The sequence below is a fragment of the Bos taurus genome, chromosome 7 (genome assembly GCF_002263795.3).
Source record: "Bos taurus isolate L1 Dominette 01449 registration number 42190680 breed Hereford chromosome 7, ARS-UCD2.0, whole genome shotgun sequence".
In the NCBI taxonomy this organism is placed as follows: Eukaryota; Metazoa; Chordata; class Mammalia; order Artiodactyla; family Bovidae; genus Bos; species Bos taurus.
In genome coordinates this window covers 17582331-17603540 of record NC_037334.1, presented here as the reverse complement: position 1 = coordinate 17603540, position 21210 = coordinate 17582331, and the positions used below count along the sequence as shown (strand labels likewise).

The window sequence follows — 21210 nt, the reverse complement described above, 5'->3', positions numbered from 1 at the left end:
ACTTTTCCCTAAAAGGTATTTGAATGAAGACCTGAGAGTTATTCTTTTTTTAATTTAATTTTATTTTTAAACTTTACATAATTGTATTAGTTTTGCCAAATATCAAAATGAATCCACCACAGGTATACATGTGTTCCCCATCCTGAACCCTCCTCCCTCCTCCCTCCCCATACCCTCCCTCTGGGTCGTCCCAGTGCACTAGCCCCAAGCATCCAGCATCGTGCATCGAACCTGAACTGGCGTCTCGTTTCATACATGATATTTACATGTTTCAGTGCCATTCTCCCAAATCTTCCCACCCTTTCCCTCTCCCACAGAGTCCATAAGACTGTTCTATACACCAGTGTCTGAGAGTTATTCTTGATCCTTGCCCCTTTTCCATATTAAGTGAGTCATCATGTCATTGGCCAATCTACCTGCTAAATGTGTCTTGAATCTCTCCAGTCTTTTCCATCCTTGGTTTGGGTTCCAACATGATTGCAGCAGTCTTCTCACTGTTTCTAATGTTGCTCCCTCAGATCTATCATTTACACTGCAGCCAGTATGTAACACTCTCACCAGGAGTTAAGGGCTCCATTTTCCTGAGTCTGAACAACACTATTATTTATTTATAGTGAGGATGGATCTTGGATACGTCATCTTGAAGTTAAAGATATTTGAAGTCATCTCTGACATTTATGATCTTTGAAGCAGTTGGCTATTGCTGAGTAACAAATCACCCCAAAAGTTAGTGGCTTAACAACCACAATTTTTAATATCTTGATTCCATGTGTTGGCACCTTAGGTTAGACTCTGCTGCTCAGTTCTTCTGGTCGCCACTGGGCTTGTTCATGGGTTTGTGGTTAGCTGTGTGTCAGCTTTGCCAATCTTGGCTGGCTGTCTCACATATCTGGGACTCATCTGGGATGATCCTTCTCTCTTTTCCTTTGTCTTTTTCTTATTAACCTGAGGTTTGTTCAAATGGCAGAGGCAAGGGGCCCAATATATGAGCAGAAGCAAATAGGTTTCTAGAGGTCTAAGTTTGGAAGTGGCCCCACATTGCTTCTGGCATTTCAATTGGACAGTGAAAGTCATAGAGCCAGCTAGAATCAAGGACTGGTGAACCAAACTCCACATCTTAAAGAAGGGAATGGCAAAGTCACATTGTGTAGCACAAACCTCATCCCAAAGTGGGGACACAGGGAGGAGTAAAGGATGACAACCATCTCTGCAATCTATAATCATTACAGTTTCAAAAGAATGCCTGCCTTTTGCTTGCATACAATCGGCCAGAATTTATTGTCATGTCATGCCTAATTGCAAGGGAACTTAGAATGAAAAAGTCTGGATATTGAGGGGGGCGGGGGTACATCTGGTGGAGAACAGGCGGAATGAATCTCCTGTTTGCAGTGTTCTGTTCTCACTGCATCTTCTACCTTGACCCGGGCTTTCATTTCTACTCACCAGATGTGGATGAATGTGCCAATCCCAGAAGTTGCCCAGAGCATTCCACTTGTCACAACAGTCTTGGAAGCTACTCTTGTGTCTGCAACCCGGGTTTTCAATCGAGAAGTGGAAGGAAAAGTTTCCAGGGGCCAGGAGAGATGTGTCAAGGTATGTGCAGGGGTCTTCTGGTGAATCAAGTCCAATGTGTTTGAAAAGACAGAAGTGGTGGGGAGAAGTTGAGGTGGGTCTTAGCTGAGTTCAAAGCCCTCATATGCAAAGCTAAAGCCTATAGCAATGGATTCATTCATGCATGCATTCAACAAACACTTCTTGAGCACCTACTATATGCCAAGAATTATTCTAGGGATGGAGGATACTGTGATAACACAGAAAAAAGCATTTATTCTACTGGAACTTCTTATCATGGTGAGAGAATCAGACAACAAACAAAACACCATCATGTATTTGGGCTGAGTTTGCTGATGATGGCTTGACATTCCTCCATGCAGTGACAGTTGTGTTGGCTCAACTGCGGGCTAGAGGATCCACTTTGAAAGGGGCTCCCTCACAAGGTGAAGGTGGTGCTTGCTGTTGGCTGGCAGCTCTGCCAGAGTTGGAAGCTGGAGGTCTAAGTTCTTCTCCATGAGAGCTGCTTTTTTCATGGCTAGTTGAACTTCCTCACAGTATGGCAGCTGAGTCAAGCATGGGCATCTCAAGAGAACCAGGTGGAAGTGTGTGATACTGTGATGACTTAGCATGGTCTTTTTATGAGCTGGTGTCTCCACCACCACAGTCACACGCATGCTGTGATTCAAGGGGAGGAAATATAAACCTCATTGCTTGATGGAAGGAGTATCAAAGAAAGGACATTGAATTAAGGGCATTAGGAATGAAAGACATTGTTTCTAGTATCTTTGGGAAATGCAAACTATTTCACAAGATGAAGACAATTTGTAACTCTGTCTCTGGAAATAATCGGATCCCTGGAAAGCCAGGTCATTTCCCCTGTACAGGTAATGTGCTCAGGCTCTCAGGCATGGGTTTTTTGTGGACAGGTCCGATTGTGTTGGGTGCATAAGTTTCTTGGGGGTTTCCCAGGTGCTAAAGAACCTGCCTACAAATGCAGGAGACACAGGCTTGATCCCTGGGTCAGGAAGATCCCCTTGAGGAGGGCATGGCAACCCACTCCAGTATTCTTGCCTGGAGAATCTCATGGACAGAGTAGCCTGGTGCGCTACAGCCCATAGGGTCACAAAGATTCAGACACGACTGAAGTGTCTTAGCACACATGTGCACGTATGTGTTCTTACCTTAGACACCTAATCTTTACCTGCTCACTCTTCTTCACTGCTCCTCAGATGTTAATGAATGCCTTTCCAGTGGGGTCTTCCCAGAGCATTCTGAGTGCACCAACTGTTAAGCTACCATTACAGCTGCCAAGTTGAATTCAGTTCTAACATCCTCAGTCAGGAAATGTGTAGAGAAGCTGATCTTCTTTACCTATTCAATTAATTAAGAACTTCATTTGATGATGCTACGATGTAGAGATTATTACATTTTACCTGATTTTGAATGGAGATATTTGAAGTCATCTCTGATGTTTTTGGTCTATTTGTAGCAGTTAGCTATTGCAGAGTAATAAATCATCCCATAGGTTAGTGGCTAAAACAAACACCACTTATTTATCTCTTGACCATGTGCTGGCACTTTGAGTTGGGCTCTGCTGGTCAGGTCTTTAAGTCTCCACTGGGCTTGTTGCTGTGTTTGTGGTCAGCTGTGTGTCAGCTTTGCTGATCTTGGCTGGGCTGTCTCACATATCTGGGACTCATCTGGGATGACCCATCTCTCTTCTACTTTGTCTTTTCTGTTATTAGCCTGAGGTTGGTTCATATGGTAGAGGGAAGGGGCCCAATGCATAAGCAGAAACAAATAGGCTTCTTGAAGTCTAAGTTTGGAACAGGCACCACTTTCCTTCAGCTGTACTTCTTTGTTGAAAGCAAGTCACAGAACCAGATAGAGTGAAGAGGTGGTGAACCAAACCCCACATCTTAAAGAGAAGAGTGGCAAGGTTGCATTGTGTAGCACCAACCTCATCCCAAGGTGTGGACACAGAGAGGAGTAAAGGATGATTCCTTTACTCATAGTAAAGCCTTTCTGCAATCAATGATCATTATGCTTGAAACTGTTTGCCACCCTTTTGTGTGTGCATACAGTTGGCCAGAATTATTCTCACGTCATGCCCAACTGCAAGGGAAGTTTTGGAGAAGGGGAAAATCTGGGTATTTGGGAGCATCAGGTGGTGAACAGGTGGAGTGAATCTCCTGTTTCAGTCCCCTGTCCTTGCTTCTTCCTTTGCCTTGATCTGAGTTTTCATTTCTACTCACCAGATGTGGACGAATGTGCCAATCCCAGAAGTTGCCCAGAGCATTCAACTTGCCACAACAGTGTTGGAAGCTACTCTTGTGCCTGCAACTCAGGATATATATCCAGAAGTGGAAAGAAGAGTTTCCAGGGACCAGGGGAGACATGTCAAGGTAGGTACAGGGGTTTTCTGGGAAATGAAGTCCAATCTGTTTGGAAAGACAGCAGTGCTGGAAGAAGAGTTAGAAGTTGAGGTAGGTCTCAGCTGAGTTCAAGTCTTGCCTGCAGAACTGAAGCCAATATCCATTCATGCATTCATTCAACAAACACTTCTTGAGCACCTGCTATATAGAAAAGCACTATTCGAGGGATGGAGGATACTGCAGTGAGTGACACAGGCAAAAATATTTGTTCTCCTGAAACTTCTTGTTGTGGGTGGGGAGAAACAGATGAGAAGCAACATACGTGCATGCATCTGGTATTTGGGCGGACTTTGGTGAGGATGACTTGACTTTGTTCCACAAAGTGCCAGTTGAGCTGGTTCAACTGGGGGCTAGAAGATCCACTTTAAAGGGGGCTCACTCACAAGGTGAAGCCGGTGCTGAATGAAGCTGTGGGCTGGAGGTCTTAGTTCTTCTCCACATGAGCTGTTTTATCATGGCTCTTTGAGCTTCCTCAGAGTATGGTGCCTGAGTCAAGCATGAGAATTCCAAAAGAACAAGGTGAAAGTGTGTTATGTTTTTGTGACTTAGCACAATACTTTTATGACCTAGTGTCACCACTGCATAGTCACAAACATGCTCAGATTCAAGAGGAGGAAACATAGACCCTGCTCGATGGAAGACACCCAAGAAGAGACACTGAATGAAGGGCATATGGAATAGAAGACATTGTTTCAACAATCTTTGGAAGATCCCAGCTTTATTTGAAGAAAATGTGTAACTTGGACTCTCTTTCTCTCCAGATATAGACGAATGTTCTCAAAAGCCCCCACCTTGTGGTCCTAACTCAAGGTGCAGAAACCTGCCAGGAAGGTATGAGTGCAGCTGTTTGACTGGTTTCTCCTCTCCCACGGGAAATAACTGGATCTCTGGAAAGCCAGGTCATTTCACCTGTACAGGTAATGAGCTCAGATTCTCAGGCTTGGGTCTTTTGTAGACTACTCCTATTGAGTTGAGTACATAGTGTGCTAAGCTTGGACACCTAATCTTTGGTCTGCTCACTCTCTTCCACTCCTCCTCAGACATTAATGAATGCCTCTCCCATGGGGTCTGCCCTGAGCATTCTGAGTGCACCAACTCTTTGGGAAGCTACCGTTGCAGCTGCAAAGTTGGATTCACCTCTGGAAACTCCACCTGTGAAGGTACAGAGAACCTGATTTCTTTTAGCTACTCAATTAATTAAGAACTTTATTTGATGATCCTATGAGCTAGAGATTTTGATCTCCATTTTAGGAATGATCCAAATAAGGCCCATAAAAGTAAAGTGACTAGGTCAAGGATACACAGCTAGTATGTGGAAAAACATGGCTTTGAACTCTTGTTCAGGGTGTACTATGAGTTAAGCAGCAGGTCAAGCAATATTTGAGAGTACTGGAGGACTCAGTCCCTAGCCTGATTTGTGCCCTGCTGGGGCTGGGGGTGATACTGACAATGTCTGGAGACACTTTTGTCCAAACTGGTGGTGGCGGTGGGTTGGTTTGTGTAACTGGCAACTGGTGGGTAGAGACCAGAGATCCTGCTAAACATCCTCCAATGCACAGAATAACCTTCCCGCAAGCAAGAATGATTGATCCCAAATGTAAATAGTACTGAGATAGAGACACTCCTTCCCAGGGAGATCTCAGACCCAAATGTTAGAACTTTTCCCTACAAGGTATTTGAATGAAGACCTGAGAGTTATTGTTGATCCTTGCCCCCTTTCCATATTAAATGAGTCATCATGTCATTGGCCAATCTACCTGCTAAATGTGTCTTGAATCTCTCCAGTCTTTTCCGTCCTTGGTTTGGGTTCCAACATGATTGCAGTAGTCTTCTCACTGTTTGTAATGTTGCTCCCTCAGATCTATCATTTACACTGCAGCCAGTATGTAACACTCTCACCAGGAGTTAAGGGCTCCATTTTCCTCAGTCTGCACAACACTATTATTTATTTATAGTGAGGATGCATCTTGGATACGTCATCTTGAAGTTAGAGATATTTGAAGTCATCTCTGATATTTGTGATCTATTTTAAGCAGGGGAAGGCAATGGCACCCCACTCCAGTACTCTTGCCTGGAAAATCCCATGGGCAAAGGAACCTGGTAGGGTGCAGTCCATGGGGCCGCTAAGAGTCGGACAAGACTGATTGACTTCACTTTCACTTTTCACTTTCATGCATTGCAGAAGGAAATGGCAACCCACTCCAGTGTTCTTGCCTGGAGAATCTCAGGGACAGGGGAGCCTGGTGGGCTGCCGTCTATGGGGTGGCACAGAGTTGGACACGACTGACACGACTTAGCAGCAGCAGCTATTGCTGAGTAACAAATCACCCCAAAAGTTAGTGGTAAACCAACCACAATTTTTAATATCTTGATTCCATGTGTTGGCACCTTAGGTTAGACTCTGCTGCTCAGTTCTTCTGGTCTCCCCTGGGCTTGTTCCTGTGTTTGTGGTTAGCTGTGTGTCAGCTTTGCCAATCTTGGCTGGGCTGTCTCACATACTTGGGACTCATCTGGGATGATCCATCTCTCTTTCCCTTTGTATTTTTCTTTTTAGCCTGAGGTTTGTTCAAATGGCAGAGGCAAGGGGCCTAATGTATGAGCAGAAGCAAGTAGGTTTCTTGAGGTCTAAGTTTGGAAGTGGCACCACAATGCTTCTGCCATTTCAATTGGACAGTGCAAGTCATAGAGCCAGCTACAGTCAAGGACTCGTGAACCAAACTCCACGTCTTAAAGAGAGGAGTGGCAAGGTCACATTGTGTAGCACAAACCTCATCCCAAGGTGCGGACACAGGGAGGAGTAAAGGATGACAACCATTTCTGCAATCTATAATCATTACAGTTTGAAACAAATGCCCGGCTTTTGCTTGCATACAATTGGCCAGAATTTATTGTCATGTCATGCCTAATTGCAAGGGAACTTAGAATGAAAAAGCCTGGATATTGAGGGGGGCGGGGGTACATCTGGTGGAGAACAGGCGGAATGAATCTCCTGTTTGCAGTGTTCTGTTCTCACTGCTTCTTCTACCTTGACCCGGGCTTTCATTTCTACTCACCAGATGTGGATGAATGTGCCAATCCCAGAAGTTGCCCAGAGCATTCCACTTGTCACAACAGTCTTGGAAGCTACTCTTGTGTCTGCAACCCGGGTTTTCAATCCAGAAGTGGAAAGAAAAGTTTCCAGGGGCCAGGAGAGATGTGTCAAGGTATGTGCAGGGGTCTTCTGGGGAATCAAGTCCAATGTGTTTGAAAAGACAGAAGTGGTGGGGAGAAGTTGAGGTGGGTCTTAGCTGAGTTCAAAGCCCTCATATGCAAAGCTGAAGCCTATAGCAATGGATTCATTCATGCATGCATTCAACAAACACTTCTTGAGCACCTACTATATGCCAAGAATTATTCTAGGGATGGAGGATACTGTGATAACACAGAAAAAAGCATTTATTCTACTGGAACTTCTTATCATGGTGAGAGAATCAGACAACAAACAAAACACCATCATGTATTTGGGCTGAGTTTGCTGATGATGGCTTGACATTCCTCCATGCAGTGACAGTTGTGTTGGCTCAACTGTGGGCTAGAGGATCCACTTTGAAAGGGGCTCCCTCACAAGGTGAAGGTGGTGCTTGCTGTTGGCTGGCAGCTCTGCCAGAGTTGTAAGCTGGAGGTCTACGTTCTTCTCCATGAGAGCTGCTTTTTTCATGGCTAGTTGAGCTTCCTCACAGTATGGCAGCTGAGTCAAGCATGGGCATCTCAAGAGAACCAGGTGGAAGTGTGTGATACTGTGATGACTTAGCATGGTCTTTTTATGAGCTGGTGTCTCCACCACCAGTCACACGCATGCTGTGATTCAAGGGGAGGAAATATAAACCTCATTGCTTGATGGAAGGAGTATCAAAGAAAGGACATTGAATTAAGGGCATTAGGAATGAAAGACATTGTTTCTAGTATCTTTGGAAAATACAAACTATTTCACAAGATGATGACAAGTTGTAACTCTGTCTCTCTTTCTCTCCAGATATAGATGAATGTTCTCAAACACCCCCAACTTGTGGTCCTAACTCAAGCTGCAGAAACCTGCCAGGAAGGTATGAGTGCAGCTGTTTGACTGGTTTCTCTTCTCCCACTGGAAATAATTGGATCCCTGGAAAGTCAGGTCATTTTACCTGCACAGGTAATGCACTCAGACTCTCAGGCTTGGGTCTTTGGTAGACAACTCCTATTGAGTTGAGTACATGGTGTACTAAACTGAGACACCTAATCTTTAGTCTGCTCACTCTCCTCCACTGTTTCTCAGACATTAATGAATGCCTCTCCCATGGGGTCTGCCCAGAGCATTCTGAGTGCACCAACTCTTTGCGAAGCTTCTGCTGCAGCTGTGATGTTGGATTCACCTCTAAAAATTCCATCTGTGAAAGTATAGAGAACTTGATCTTCTTTTTTAGCTACTCAATTAATTAAGAACTTTACTTGATGTTCCTATGAGGTAAAGATTATGTTCTTAATGATCTTCTTGAGGCTCAGAGAGGTAAAATCATTAATCCAAGGATACACAGCTATGAAGTAGAAGAAGCTGAATTTGAATTCCTGTTGAGTGTCTTATATGAATTAAGCTGTGGCTCAGGCTGTATTTAGAATACTTCATGGCTCAAGGTCTAGCCTGATTTACACCTCACTGGTGGGAGATGTGACAGTATCTGGAGATAGTTTTGGTTTTCCATTCTGGTGATGTTGGTGAGTAGTTTGTGTTAATCAACTGGTCAGTCTCTGGGTAGAGAGCAGAGATCCTGCTAAACATCCTCCAATGCACATCACAGCCTCCCCACAACCAAGAATAATCTGGTCCCATGTGTCATTAGCACTGAGATAAATTCTGTCCTGGGGAAAGCTCAGATCCAAAATTCAGAATTTTTTCCTGAAAAGTATTTGAATGAAGACCTGAGAGTTATTCTTGATATTCCCTTCCCTTCCATATTAAATCAGTCATTATGTATTGGGCAATCTACCTGCTAAATATGTCTTGAATCTCTACTCTTTTCCATCCTTGGTTTAAGTTCCATCATTATTACAGTGGCCTCCTCACTAGTCTCTCCATTTTTCTAGTGTTGCTTTCTCAAATCTATTCTGCACACTACAAGCAGAATACTGTCACCAAGAGATATGGGTTTCAATTCCTGAGTCTGAGGCAGCATTATTAATGATCTGAATGGAGGGTGATTCCATAAGCAAGGCATAGAGTGATCAAGCCCTCAACATATTACCTTGGCTTGGAGTTAGAGATATTTTGAAATCATCTCTGACACTTCTGATCTATTTGCATCAGTTAGCTATATTTGTAGCAGTTAGCTATTGCTGAGTAAAAAATGACCCCATAAGTTAGTGGCTAAAACAACCACCATTTGTTTATTTCTTAATTCCACATGTTGGAAATTTAGGTTGGGCTCTGCTCTGGTCAGTTCTTTAGGTCTCCACTGGGCTAGTGCATGTGTTTGTGGTCAGCTGTGTGTCAGCTTTGCTGATCTTGGCTGGGCTGCCTCATATATCTGCAGCTCATCCAGGATGATCTGTGTCTCTTCCACTTTGTTTTTTTCTTATTATCCTGGGGTTTGTTCATATGACAGAGGTAAGGGACCCAAAGTATGAACAGAAATAGGTTTCCTGAGGTCTGTTTGGAAGTGCCACCACATTGCTTCTGCTGTATTTATTGGCTAGTGCAAGTCCTAGAGCCAGCTAGAGTGAAGGGCTACAGAATCCAACTCCACACATTAGAGAGATGAATGGCAATGTCACATTGTATGGCACAAGCCCCATACCAAGGTTGGACACAGGGAGGAGTAAAACATGACAGCCATTTCTACAATCTATGATCATTATGGTTTGAAACTATTTGTCACTTTTTGTGTGCATACAATTGACCAGAATGTATTCTCATGGCCATGCCTAACTTAAAATGAGGTTAGGGAGAAGGGGAAAGTCTGGATATTGGGGAGGGTCAAGGGGAGATAATCTGTTTGTAGTGTCCCATCTTTACCACTTCTCCTTCTTTGACATGGGTTTTGATTTCTACTCACCAGATGTGGATGAATGTGCCAATCCCAGAAGTTGCCCAGAGCATTCGACTTGCCACAACAGTCTTGGAAGCTACTCTTGTGTCTGCAACCCGGGTTTTCAATCCAGAAGTGGAAAGAAGAATTTCCAGGGACCAGGAGAGACATGTGAAGGTAAGTGAAGGGTAAGTAAAGGTAAGTGAAGAGTCAAGTCCAATGTGTTTGCAAAGACAGCAGTGGTGGGAAAGAAGTTGAAGTGGATCTCAGCTGAGTCCAAAGCTCTTGTCTGTAGAGCTGAAGCCAATAATCAATCATTCATTCATGTATTCATTCTACGAATACTTCTTGAGCACCTAGTATATGCCAAGCATTATTCTAGGGATGAAGGATACAGCAGTGAGTAACACAGGTAAAAATTACTTGTTCTCCTGGAACTTATCATGAAATGTGGGGAGAGGAAGGTAACAACAAAATGCATGCAGGGAAATCTTGTGTGTCAGGGATAGTTCAAGGAAAGGTGAATAGGGAATACATGAGGGTGATGTAGTTTTAATAGAGTGGTAGAGAGAAGTCATGCTGAGAAGTTGATTTTTGATATAAGACCTGAAGGAGTGACATCCTGGGTATCTGGGGAAGGGTGTTCCAGGAAGAGTAAACAGTAGGTGCAGTGGTCTAGACAAGCCAAGACACTAAGCTCTTCCAGACGTGTTCATTCAGTCCTCCCAACAAACTGATGGTACAATGGTATTTTATACCCATCTTACAGATGAGGAACAGCCTCCATTATGATGGAATCGCCAAGGTCAAGTAGAAAGGAAACAAGAGAGTTAAGACTCAGCTCTTCCCAGTGTGACTTCATACCCCAACCACCATGCCCTTCTGCCTCTGAATCAGGTTGCAACCACTAGCATCTCAGGGTGGGCCTGTGCAGGACAGATATCAACTTAATCCTCAAATTCCCAGTCCCTGAGACTCAAGGCAGCTTGGAAAGCTGTCATGTAAAGATACCAGAGCCAGACAGAACCTGGATTTAAATTGCAGTTGTGCTTTTCACAAGATACGTGATTTTGCACAGTTTTGAAGCCTCGGTTTTCTCCTCTGAAAAATGGGAATACTAGTTTGCAATTCATAGGGCTGCTGTGAGCTTCCATGAAGTGGATGCCTGTAAAAGATTTTCCTCATTGCCTGCCACAAAGAAAGTGCAACACGTTTGCAGTGCATTTTTTATGTTAGCTAGTGAATACGTCTATAATATTTGCTCTGTCCCAGATTCCATTCTGAGTATTTAAAGATATTTATTGTTGTTCAGTCACTAAGTCATGTCTGTCTCTTTGAGCATGCCAGACTTCCCTGTTTTTCACTATGTCCCATAGTTTGCTCAAACTCATGTCCATTGAGTCGGGGATGCCATCCAACCATCTCGTCCTCTGTCGTCCCCTTCTTCTGTGCTCAATCTTTCCCAGCATCAGGATCTTTTCTGATTAGGTGGCCCTTCACATCAGGCGGCCAAAGTGTTGGAGCTTCAGTTTCAGCATCAGTCCTTCCAATGAATATTGAGGGTTGATTTCCTTTAAGATTGACTGGTTTGATCTCATCATCTTATTTAATCCTCTGAACAACTCAATTGGGTGGGTTCTATTATTGCTTTCATTTTAAAGATGAGGAAACAGAGACACAGAGAGATGACTTTTCTTATCCGGTGTATTAGCTCAGACTGCCATAACAAGGTACCATAGACTGGGGGTGGGGGCTTCACCAACAGAGATTTATTATCTCACAGTTTTGGAGGCTGGAGGTCCAAGATTAAGTATCAACATGGTTGGGTTCTGGAGAGAGCTCTGTTCCTGCCTTGTACAGAGCTGCATTCTTGCTGTGTCCCCACATGGCAGAGAGAGAGAGAGCTCTTGGGTTTTGCCTCTTGTTTCAAAAGTATAACATGTATTTCTGTTTTACACAGGTTGCATCGTATTTATTTGGCTGTGCTGTGTCTTAATTGTGGTACTCATAGTCTTCCCTGTGGTGCATGGACTCAGTAGTTGTGGCACACATGCTCAGTAGTTGCGGTGTGAGGGCTTAGTTGCTCCATGGCACGTGGGATATTAACTCCCTGACCAGGCATCGAACCTGCATCCCCTGCATTGCAGGGCAGATTCTTAACCACTGGACCATCAGGAAAGCCCCTCTTCCTCTTCTTTTTAGGGCATTAATCCCATCACGAGAGCTCCACACTCAAGATCTTATCTAAACCTAATTGTTTTCCACATCCAAATGCCATCCCACTGAGGGAGAGGAGGCCTTCAACTTATGAATTTTGGGGAGACATAATTCACTCAATAACATCCAGTAAAACACAGATTATAAGGGTCAGAGCCAGGCTTTGAACTCATGACATCCATGCTCTCTACCCCTCCACTTGGATATAGTGATTCCTTGCAGAGGAATTGAAATTCATTAACAAAAGAGGGGAGTGATGAATTTGAGGCTGAGGGAACACAGGTGAGAGAGAATGAGCCTCATGAACCTACAGGTAATCGATGAATTTGAATCATGGATTATGAAGGCATTAGAAGCAAAATATGAGAGACTTCCCTGGCAGTCCAGTGGCTAAGACTTCACCTTCCAATGCAGTGGGTACAGGTTTGACCCCTGGCTGGGGAGTTAAGATCCCACTTGCCTCACAGCCAAAATCCCAAAACATAAAACAGAAGCAATATTGTAACAAATTCAGTAAAAACTTTAAAATAATGTTGTTTGGCTGCTAAGTCATGTCTGATTCTTTTGCAACCCTGTGGACTGTAGACTCCTCTGTCCATGGGTTTATCCAGGCAAGAATATGGGATTGGGTTGCCATTTCCTTCTCCAGGGTATCTTCTGGACTGAAGGATCGAACTCATGTGTCTTGATTTGACAGGCAGATTCTTTACCACTGATTCACTAGGGAAGCCTTGATCAACATAAAAAAAATCTTAGGAAAAAAAAAAAAAAAAAAGAAAGGAAAAAATGAGCTCAGCTGGGAACAGACTCTCAGGGTCTTACATGTTCTAATGAGGAGTGTGGAGTTTGTCCTGAGCTGTGGGGGATCCTCATCAGAAGATTTGCATGGGTCACATACATGTCTCTAAATGCTTTCTTTTCGTAGTGACACAAATATGTTTAAGAAGGTGAGCCTGAAGGAGTCAGGGAAACCCATTGGCTCTAGTCAGTGATGGGACTGTGAGCCGCTACTGTACTCTCATCGTTCTTCTGCATTTTGATTTTTTGCTTAGATGTGGACGAATGTTCCAGGAACTCAACTCTTTGTGGTCCCAGTTCTGTCTGCACCAACATCCCAGGAAAATACAGCTGCTCCTGCTTGCCGGGGTTCTTTTCACCTGGTGTGTGGAGCCCTGAAAAACCTGAGGCTTTCAAGTGTGCAGGTAACTCTTCCCGCCATTTCTGGGGACTTCTCAGTGGGTGTCAAACTACTTTGAAACATGGTGATGACTTATCACAACAGTCATTTGTTCTTTTTAAAAAAGTATTTGTTTGTTTGGCTGCTTTGGGTCTTGTCATGGTACATGGGATCTTTCATTGGGGCGTGCAGGCTTAGTTGCTCCATGGCATTTGAAATCTTAGTTCCGCAACCAAGGATTGAACCCGTGTCCCCTGTTTTGGAAGATAGATTCTTAACTACTGAATCACCAGGGAAGTACCAAGTCATTTGTCTTTCCCCATGATTCTGTGGGTTGACCATATGGTTTTTTTGGGGCCCTAGCATGGTTGGCAGGTCCAAAATAACCTTGCTTACATGGCTGGTAGTTGGCAACGGCCTCTGGCTGGGAGTTCAGCTGGCCCTTCAGTTTTCCTTATGGAGTTTTCCTCATGGCTGCTTGGGCTTCCTCAGAGCATGGCAGCTGGCTCAGAAACACTCAGAGGGACATTGGTTAGATGGCCAGGGTTCCTCAACTTTGGTATTATTGACTTTAGGGGCTGGATAGCTCTTTGTTGTGTGTCAGGGATGCTGATCTGTGCCTTATAGGATATTTGTCAGGGTCTTTGGTCTCTACCCATTGGATCCAAGTGACCACTAAAAATTTCTCCAGACATTGCCCAAGGTCCCTCAGTTGAGAACTAGATCAACAAAATAGAGATTTCTTACCCTCACACCAATCCAATACAGATATACTTGGCCGAGGGGCAACTTTCCTCCATGGAGTGATATAGGGAACCAGTTTCTTTCTATCTCTTGGTTCTTCTATCCCTTAAGACATTAGAATTCCTGGTTCCAGGGACTTCTCTAGTGGTCCAGTGGTTAAGACTCCATGCTCCCAATGTAAGGGGTGCAAGTTCCATCCTTGGTTAGGGGACTAACCTTCCACTTAGGCCACGTGGGCATGGCCAAAAGATTTTAAAAAGAAATTCCTGGTTACAGTCAGTGGTGGGGAAAAAGATAAAAGGTATAGCAACTTCTTAACCCCTTGGCCCAGAAGTTACATGTCATACTCCTTGACATCCCATAAATGAAAGCTAGTCATATGATCCCATCTAGCTGCAGAGGATTCTGGGAAATGTAGTCTCTGATTGGGCTGTTATGTTTTAGCAAGAACTTTTTGCTTTGAGGGGCTTCCCTGGTGGCTCAGTGGTAAAGAATCTGCCTGCAATGCAGGAGGTGCAAGTGACGTGGGTTCCATTCCTGGGTGGGGAAGATTCCCTGGAGGAGAACACGGCAATCCACTCCAGCATTCTCCCCTAGAAAATCCCATGGACAGAGGAGCCTGGTGGGCTACAGTCCACAGGGTCACAAACAGTCAAACATGACTGAAGCAACTGAGCATATGTGCACCCTCTGCTTTGAAAGGGGAAGTGTGATTTTTGTTGGCTTGGTGACCTATCTGCATCATGCCTGGTCTCTACCCCGCAGATGTTGATGAGTGCCTTGACAGGTGCCTTTTCAATGAGACATGCACCAACACCCCTGGGAGCTATTTTTGCACCTGCCACCCTGGCTTTGCACCAAGCAATGGACAAACTCAACTCCATAGATCAAAAGGCGGACTGCATAGGGGTGTAGGAAGTTTGTTGGACCTCCTTGGAAAGAAGAATCTCCTTACTCCTCTGCACTGTTTGATATCTTTGAGTTTTTTGCAGATATTGACGAGTGCCTTCAGGATCCCTCACGATGCGGCCCAGATTCTGTCTGCACCAACACCCTGGGCTCCTACAGCTGTGGCTGCGTTGTAGGCTTTCATCCCAATCCAGAAGGCTCCTGGAAACATGGCAACTTCAGCTGCCAAAGTAATCATCTCCTTACCTGTCTTGGCAATGGAATATGTGTCTTGCTTTGTAGAATTTTCACTTTTTCTCATTCTCTGGATTCTCCTCTTTTTTTTTTTTTTAACTTTATCTACATATTCTCTTATTTTCTGTTCACTTGTTCATTCATTAATCACTCATTTGATAAATTATTTTTGGAGCATCTGCTAATTAATGAATTCAACAGTCCCCTGCACTAGGTCCTGAGGATTTAATCCTGGATATGATGGACATGGTAGCTACCCTCATGGAGCTTATAGTCTAGGGAAGGGAGCACATGCATAATTATTTAATAGCCACAATGAGTGTGATAATTGAAGAATTGCAGTGTACTTTGTTGTGCATTGTGTAGTGGGATATTTAATATGCTCTGTGAAGTGTCATTTAAACAGAAATTTGAAGGAAGAGTGTGGATTATCTAGATGAAGAGTAGAGATCATAGTGCTCCAAATGATAGCATGTGCAAAGGCCCTGAGGCTAATGCAAAGTGAGGAGGGCATGGGAAATGGCATTTATGTCATCTGAGGATGTGGGCAGAGGTCAGCTTTTACAGGACTTGTGTGCTGTGTAAAGAATTTTGTAGTCTTTTTGCTGAGAACCATGGGGAACTTTGAAAGGTTTAAAAATTTTTAAGTTATGGACTATTTGATGTGTTAGAAGTATAGATAACTTATATGGAGGCAAAGGGGTATAATAATAAAATGAGTATATCTTAAGGCCTTAGCAACATAAGAACTAGAACATAATCAATGCCAATGCATATCCCTGAGTCCTCTGAAGAGAGGCCCATTTGGAACTTTGTTTGTAATTCCTGAACTTAAAATATTCCCCCTCTAAACATTCCTTGTTTAGTATGGTTTGCTTTGGAGCTTTATAAAAGTGGTATTGTATTATGTATAGTTTTTTCTGACTTGCTTTCTTCACTTGCTATCATGCTTCTCAGAATCACTGCTGTAGTGTGTAGCTATAGTTGGTTCATTTTCATGGTTGCATTGTATAACATGGCAATGGATGGATTTCAAGCAGGGGATGATGAACGCAGACTTGCTGGGGTTAAGTTTGACTTGGTTGCTTTTGTTTTCTTCGGAGGGATTCCCTTCAAGTGTAAAGATGATGTGATACCCAGCAACATGCAGGTCCAGTTATGCCATGCGGGAGCAGCGGTGGAGCCTAAATATGTAAGTATTTTTGAAGGTTCCTAGTTTTCGAGGTTTCTCCCAGAAGGCACTTAGGTAGGATGTTGTCCTGCAGCTTTTACAAAGACAAAAATAATCGTGGCCTAGACCAGATAGATGTTTATTTCTCTCTTTGTAGCAATCTGAATGTAAGCTGCTGAGATCTGACATGATGGCTCCATAATACTCTTCCATCATCAACACAAGACTCCCTTATTGTGGTCCAAAATGGCTGCTGCAGCTCCTGCCATCAAATCTGCATTCCAGTTGGTGGGCAGGGGAGAAGGGCAAGTGAAAGGCACAGTCCTTCTATTTAAGCACATGACCTAGTATCACTTTTGCTTACACCTATCTTCAGGAAAAGCTGGAAAGGAAGGACATTTGCCTATCTAAAACTTGGGAATTCATTTACTCAAACAAGTAAGAGTGTTGGAGTCTCACTTTTTGTGAGGTGTATTGCTGCATCTGTGTGATGTGGAATGGATGATACACAGCCTTCAAGCCAGGCAAAGAGGAATTTGGATATCTTGATTTTCTAATGAAGTCATTCTAGTGAGTAAAGACTCCAAAAGCATTTTCAGAAATTGATGTCACTATATTAAATATAAATGTATAAATTAGCTTTGGAATTCCCATGTACTTCAGACCACAGTTGTTTTTTTTTTAATTGTGAAATACACATAAAATTGATCATTTTAAAGTGTACAATTCAGAGGCATTTAGTACACTCACAGTGGTGTGAAAACGCCACTTCTATCTCCAAAGCTGTTTCATCACCACCAAAATAAACCCTATATGCCCATTAGCAGTTATTCTGTCTTCCCTCCTGTCCTCAACCCCCCAAAAACAGTGATCTAATTTCTATCTCTATAGACTTGTTCATTCTGGTTATTTCATATAAATGAAATCACACACTATGTGGTCTTCTGTGTCTGGCTTCTCTCACTGTGCATCATGCTCTCAAGGCCCAACCACATTGTAGGGAGTATCAATGCTTCAGTCCTTTTCATAGCTGAATTATATTCCAATTGGACCACTGGTTTTTTCACACATTTTCTGTCTGTTTTTGTTCTTGTTGTTCAATCACTCAGTTATGTTAGACTTTTTGCGACTCTATGAACTGCAGCACGCAGTTTCTGCACTTCCCTGTCCTTCACTATCTCCTGGAGTTTCTTCAAGCTCATGTCCATTGAGTCAATGATGACATCCAACCATCTCATCCTCTGTCACCCCCTTCACCTCCTGCCCTCAATCTTTCCCAGCATCAGGGTCTTTTCCAATGAGTCGGCCAAAATATTGGAACTTCTGTCTTTTTACCCCACTCAATAGTTTTGCTGTTGGTTGATGGTTTCTTTTCTTTCTTATGGGAGAGAAAGGTGCTGTGACTCCAATACTGATTGAAAGGTGAGTTTTTATTTTCCTGAGAATACTATAGCCTTGTGACACCAGGAATTCAGGACCACCCCATGTGGAGGGTTCAGTGGCCCAGTTTGTGCATTTCATGCTTGATCAATGCTCACAGGTGCTCTTCCCGCTTGGATACAGGTTTCCTTTTGTGCGCTGATGAATGCCACCCTCAGCGTTCTGGACAATGTCTGTGAAAACAAAACCACTGTCGTCTCTCTGAAGGTAACACTGAAGTCTTTGTAATCATGTTTTGAGTTTCAAACATCTTGGGGGCATACCTTGGGTACAGAACATCCTCTTTAACATAAAAGGGTTGTGAGTTAACGTTTAATCTGCTCCAGTAGTAAGGTTTGAAAAATTAACATGCAGAAAAATTGCCTTTTTTCTGTACAGTTTTGTGGGGTTTATTACCTGAGTAGGTTTGTGTAATTACCACCACAATTAGACAATAGAACTGTTCCATCCCTCTCCCCCAACAACTTCCCTGGCCTCCCTGGCCTTCCTTTTTTTTTTTTTTTTACTTAAAAAATTAAAAAAAAATTTTTTTTGGCTGCATGGCATGTGGGATCCTAGTTCCCCAACCAAGGATCAAACCTGCACCCCAGCAGTGGAAGTGCAGAGTCTTAACCACTGGACCACGGAAGAAGTTCCTTGGGTTTCCTCTTTATCGCCATATATTCAATCCCTTCACGATTAGCGCCTGTGAATTCCTGATCTATTCTCTGTCATTTTAGTTTTATCTTTTCAAGAATGTTTTGTAAATGGAATCACACAATGAGTGGCCTTTAGAGTCTAGCTTCTCTCAGTAAGCACTGTGTTTTCAAGTTTCATCCACTTTGCGGCATGTGTCAATGCTTCACTCCTTTTTGTGGCTGAGTAGGAGTCGGACACGGCTGAGCGACTTCACTTTGACTTTTCACTTTCATGCATTGGAGGAGGAAATGGCAACCCACTCCAGTGTTCTTGCCTGGAGAATCCCAGGGACGGGAGAGCCTGGTGGGCTGCCGTCTGTGGGGTCGCACAGAGTCGGACACGACTGAAGCGACTTAGCAGCAGCAGCAGCAGTATCCCATTTTCTGGGTGGACCACAGAAGGTTTATCCACTCATCTTTGAAGGATATTTGAATTGTTTCCAGTTGACCAAGATCTCTTCATTCCTCCACCCCCACCTCAACTTTTGGTGATTATCAATAGAGCTACGATAAACATTATGTGTGTGTGTGTGTGTGTGTGTGTGTGTGTGAATCTGCATTTTCATTTCTCCAGAGTAAATACCTAGAAGTGGAATGACTAGATCATTATAGTAGCAGATTTTATTCAGATCTTTTTATTGATATATAGTTGATTTACAATGTTGTGTTAATTTCTGTCATATAGCAAAGTGATTCAGTTACACACATATATACATTTAAAAAATATTCTTTTCCATTATGGATTTATCATAGGATACTGAATATAGTTCTCTACAGTTGCAGATATTAAACATTAATTTCTATTAAGTCTTAAAGTTGAAACTAATGGATGTTGTTATTTCATTGATAAATCTAAATGAAAATAAGAAAATAACACTTTCATTTGTATTCTGGTGAATTTTAAATTAATTAATATAACATTTATTCATGAAGTGTATATTCATTCATGGAGATTTCAGATTAAATTTGTATAAACAATGAGCCCTTTCAACAAACTTATTTAAATTCCTGCAAACATTTTCTACCATGTTTACATGTTTTCTCATTTCTCCCCAAATTTTAAGTACGGAATGAAGATTTACAAACCTAAGGCAAGGTTACTATACCCTTACATGCCATGTGTGCCGAGTTGCTTCAGTCATGTCCAGCTCTTTGCAACCCTTTGGAGTATAGCCCACCAGATTCCTCTGCCATGGAATTCCCCAGGCAAGAATACTGGAATAGGTTACCATTTCCTCCTCCAAGGGATCTTCCTGATGGAACCCGCATCTCTTATGTCTTCTGCATTGGCAGGCGGGTTCTTTACCACCTGAGAAGCCCTTACTATGCTCTTAAAGGATTTATAAATCCAATCAACCACACATATGAATATAATAATTCAGATTTTTAAAATGTGCAATGCAGTATGTCAATCTTAAAATTGTTCTCTTAAATTGTTCAGAAAAAAATCACAAGTCTAATTGCTTTTTGGCATGAAATCATCTGGTTGGTTTGCCTCTCTAATACATCAAATTGTTCCAACCATTAAGAAACAGATTTCCAAATTAAGCCAAAGATTAAAAGATGTCCTAAAATTAACACACATGTTTCACCATTATGGAGTTTTAGCCTGCCTGATATTTTTTTCTTTTCTGAAGATATAAACTAAACTTTCTAGCTAAGATGAATAAATTTAATGTCAAAGGGAGTTTTGATGATATTTCATCTGCTACAGAACTGAGAATCACACTTTTTCAGGATGATTGTAGTTGAGATTCTTCTGCTGCGTCAGTGGAGAGGGACCCCAAATTCATGCCTTTCATTTCGGATATGGTTACAAAACTCAGTACATCTTGTTTTTCCCAGCCAAACATCTCTCAAGTTTCACTCTGACTCAGTTTTTACTGAAGTTCTTTTCATCTTCTTGTTATCAAAGTTGGGTAGATAGAAATTGTTTTCCCTGCTAAGATATCTGTTAATTTCCTTCACCAGTGGACTGGATTCAATTAATTTCTTCCCTTCATTTCTTAAGTTGTGAATTATTTTCAGATTTTTTTTGTTGGGGTCACATTTTATAGTCAATTTATTGATAATAATCAACAATCAAGGAAATTGTATCAGCATTAATATTAATATAATTATTGCTATTCTTTCCTTAACTCTGTTCCTTAGACAGAACCAAATGTTAACATTTAGATGTATATCTTTCCATATGTTTTTTTACTTTGTGAATACATGGAAAACAGATCCACACCATACACACACACACACACACACACACACACATTGAATCATTTATTGAGTACCTACTGAGTGGTTTATAGCAGTGATTAAGAATCCAACATCTGAGGTCAGACCCTACTGAGTGGTTTATAGCAGTGATTAAGAATCCAATGTCTGATGTCAGACCCCCCAAGGTTCAAATTTTGGTCCTACTATCTACAAGATATGTACTCATGTTTTCCTATCCAAAGTGGTATTAACAGTAGCCTCTATTTCATAGTTATCATAAAATTAAATAATATCTATAATATTATTTAAATAATATAAATAATAAATAAATAATATATAATATATCATAAAATTAAATAATATATAAGATTATATATAAAATATATACTATATAAAATATAAA

The 21210-nt window shown here is 42.3% G+C and overlaps 1 protein-coding gene across 13 annotated transcripts in view; it reads left to right on the top strand.

The window, feature by feature from the left end:
* Positions 1-21210, top strand: part of LOC508459 (adhesion G protein-coupled receptor E1) — a 75335-nt gene that overhangs the window by 29603 nt on the left and 24522 nt on the right. For 6 of the 13 annotated variants that reach the window (XM_059888611.1, XM_059888610.1, XM_059888615.1 and 3 more), the window contains 12 exons: positions 1447-1593; positions 3813-3959; positions 4751-4906; positions 5030-5149; positions 7046-7192; positions 8002-8157; positions 8281-8400; positions 10058-10204; positions 13297-13446; positions 15158-15304; positions 16412-16500; positions 18043-18126. In XM_059888611.1, the coding sequence (XP_059744594.1) occupies positions 1447-1593; positions 3813-3959; positions 4751-4906; positions 5030-5149; positions 7046-7192; positions 8002-8157; positions 8281-8400; positions 10058-10204; positions 13297-13446; positions 15158-15304; positions 16412-16500; positions 18043-18126 (1610 nt within the window). Of the gene's footprint in view, positions 1-1446; positions 1594-3812; positions 3960-4750; positions 4907-5029; positions 5150-7045; positions 7193-8001; positions 8158-8280; positions 8401-10057; positions 10205-13296; positions 13447-14930; positions 15075-15157; positions 15305-16411; positions 16501-18042; positions 18127-21210 lie in introns of all 13 variants that reach the window. The other 7 variants (XM_059888619.1, XM_024994928.2, XM_059888614.1 and 4 more) reach the window with 7 other exon arrangements.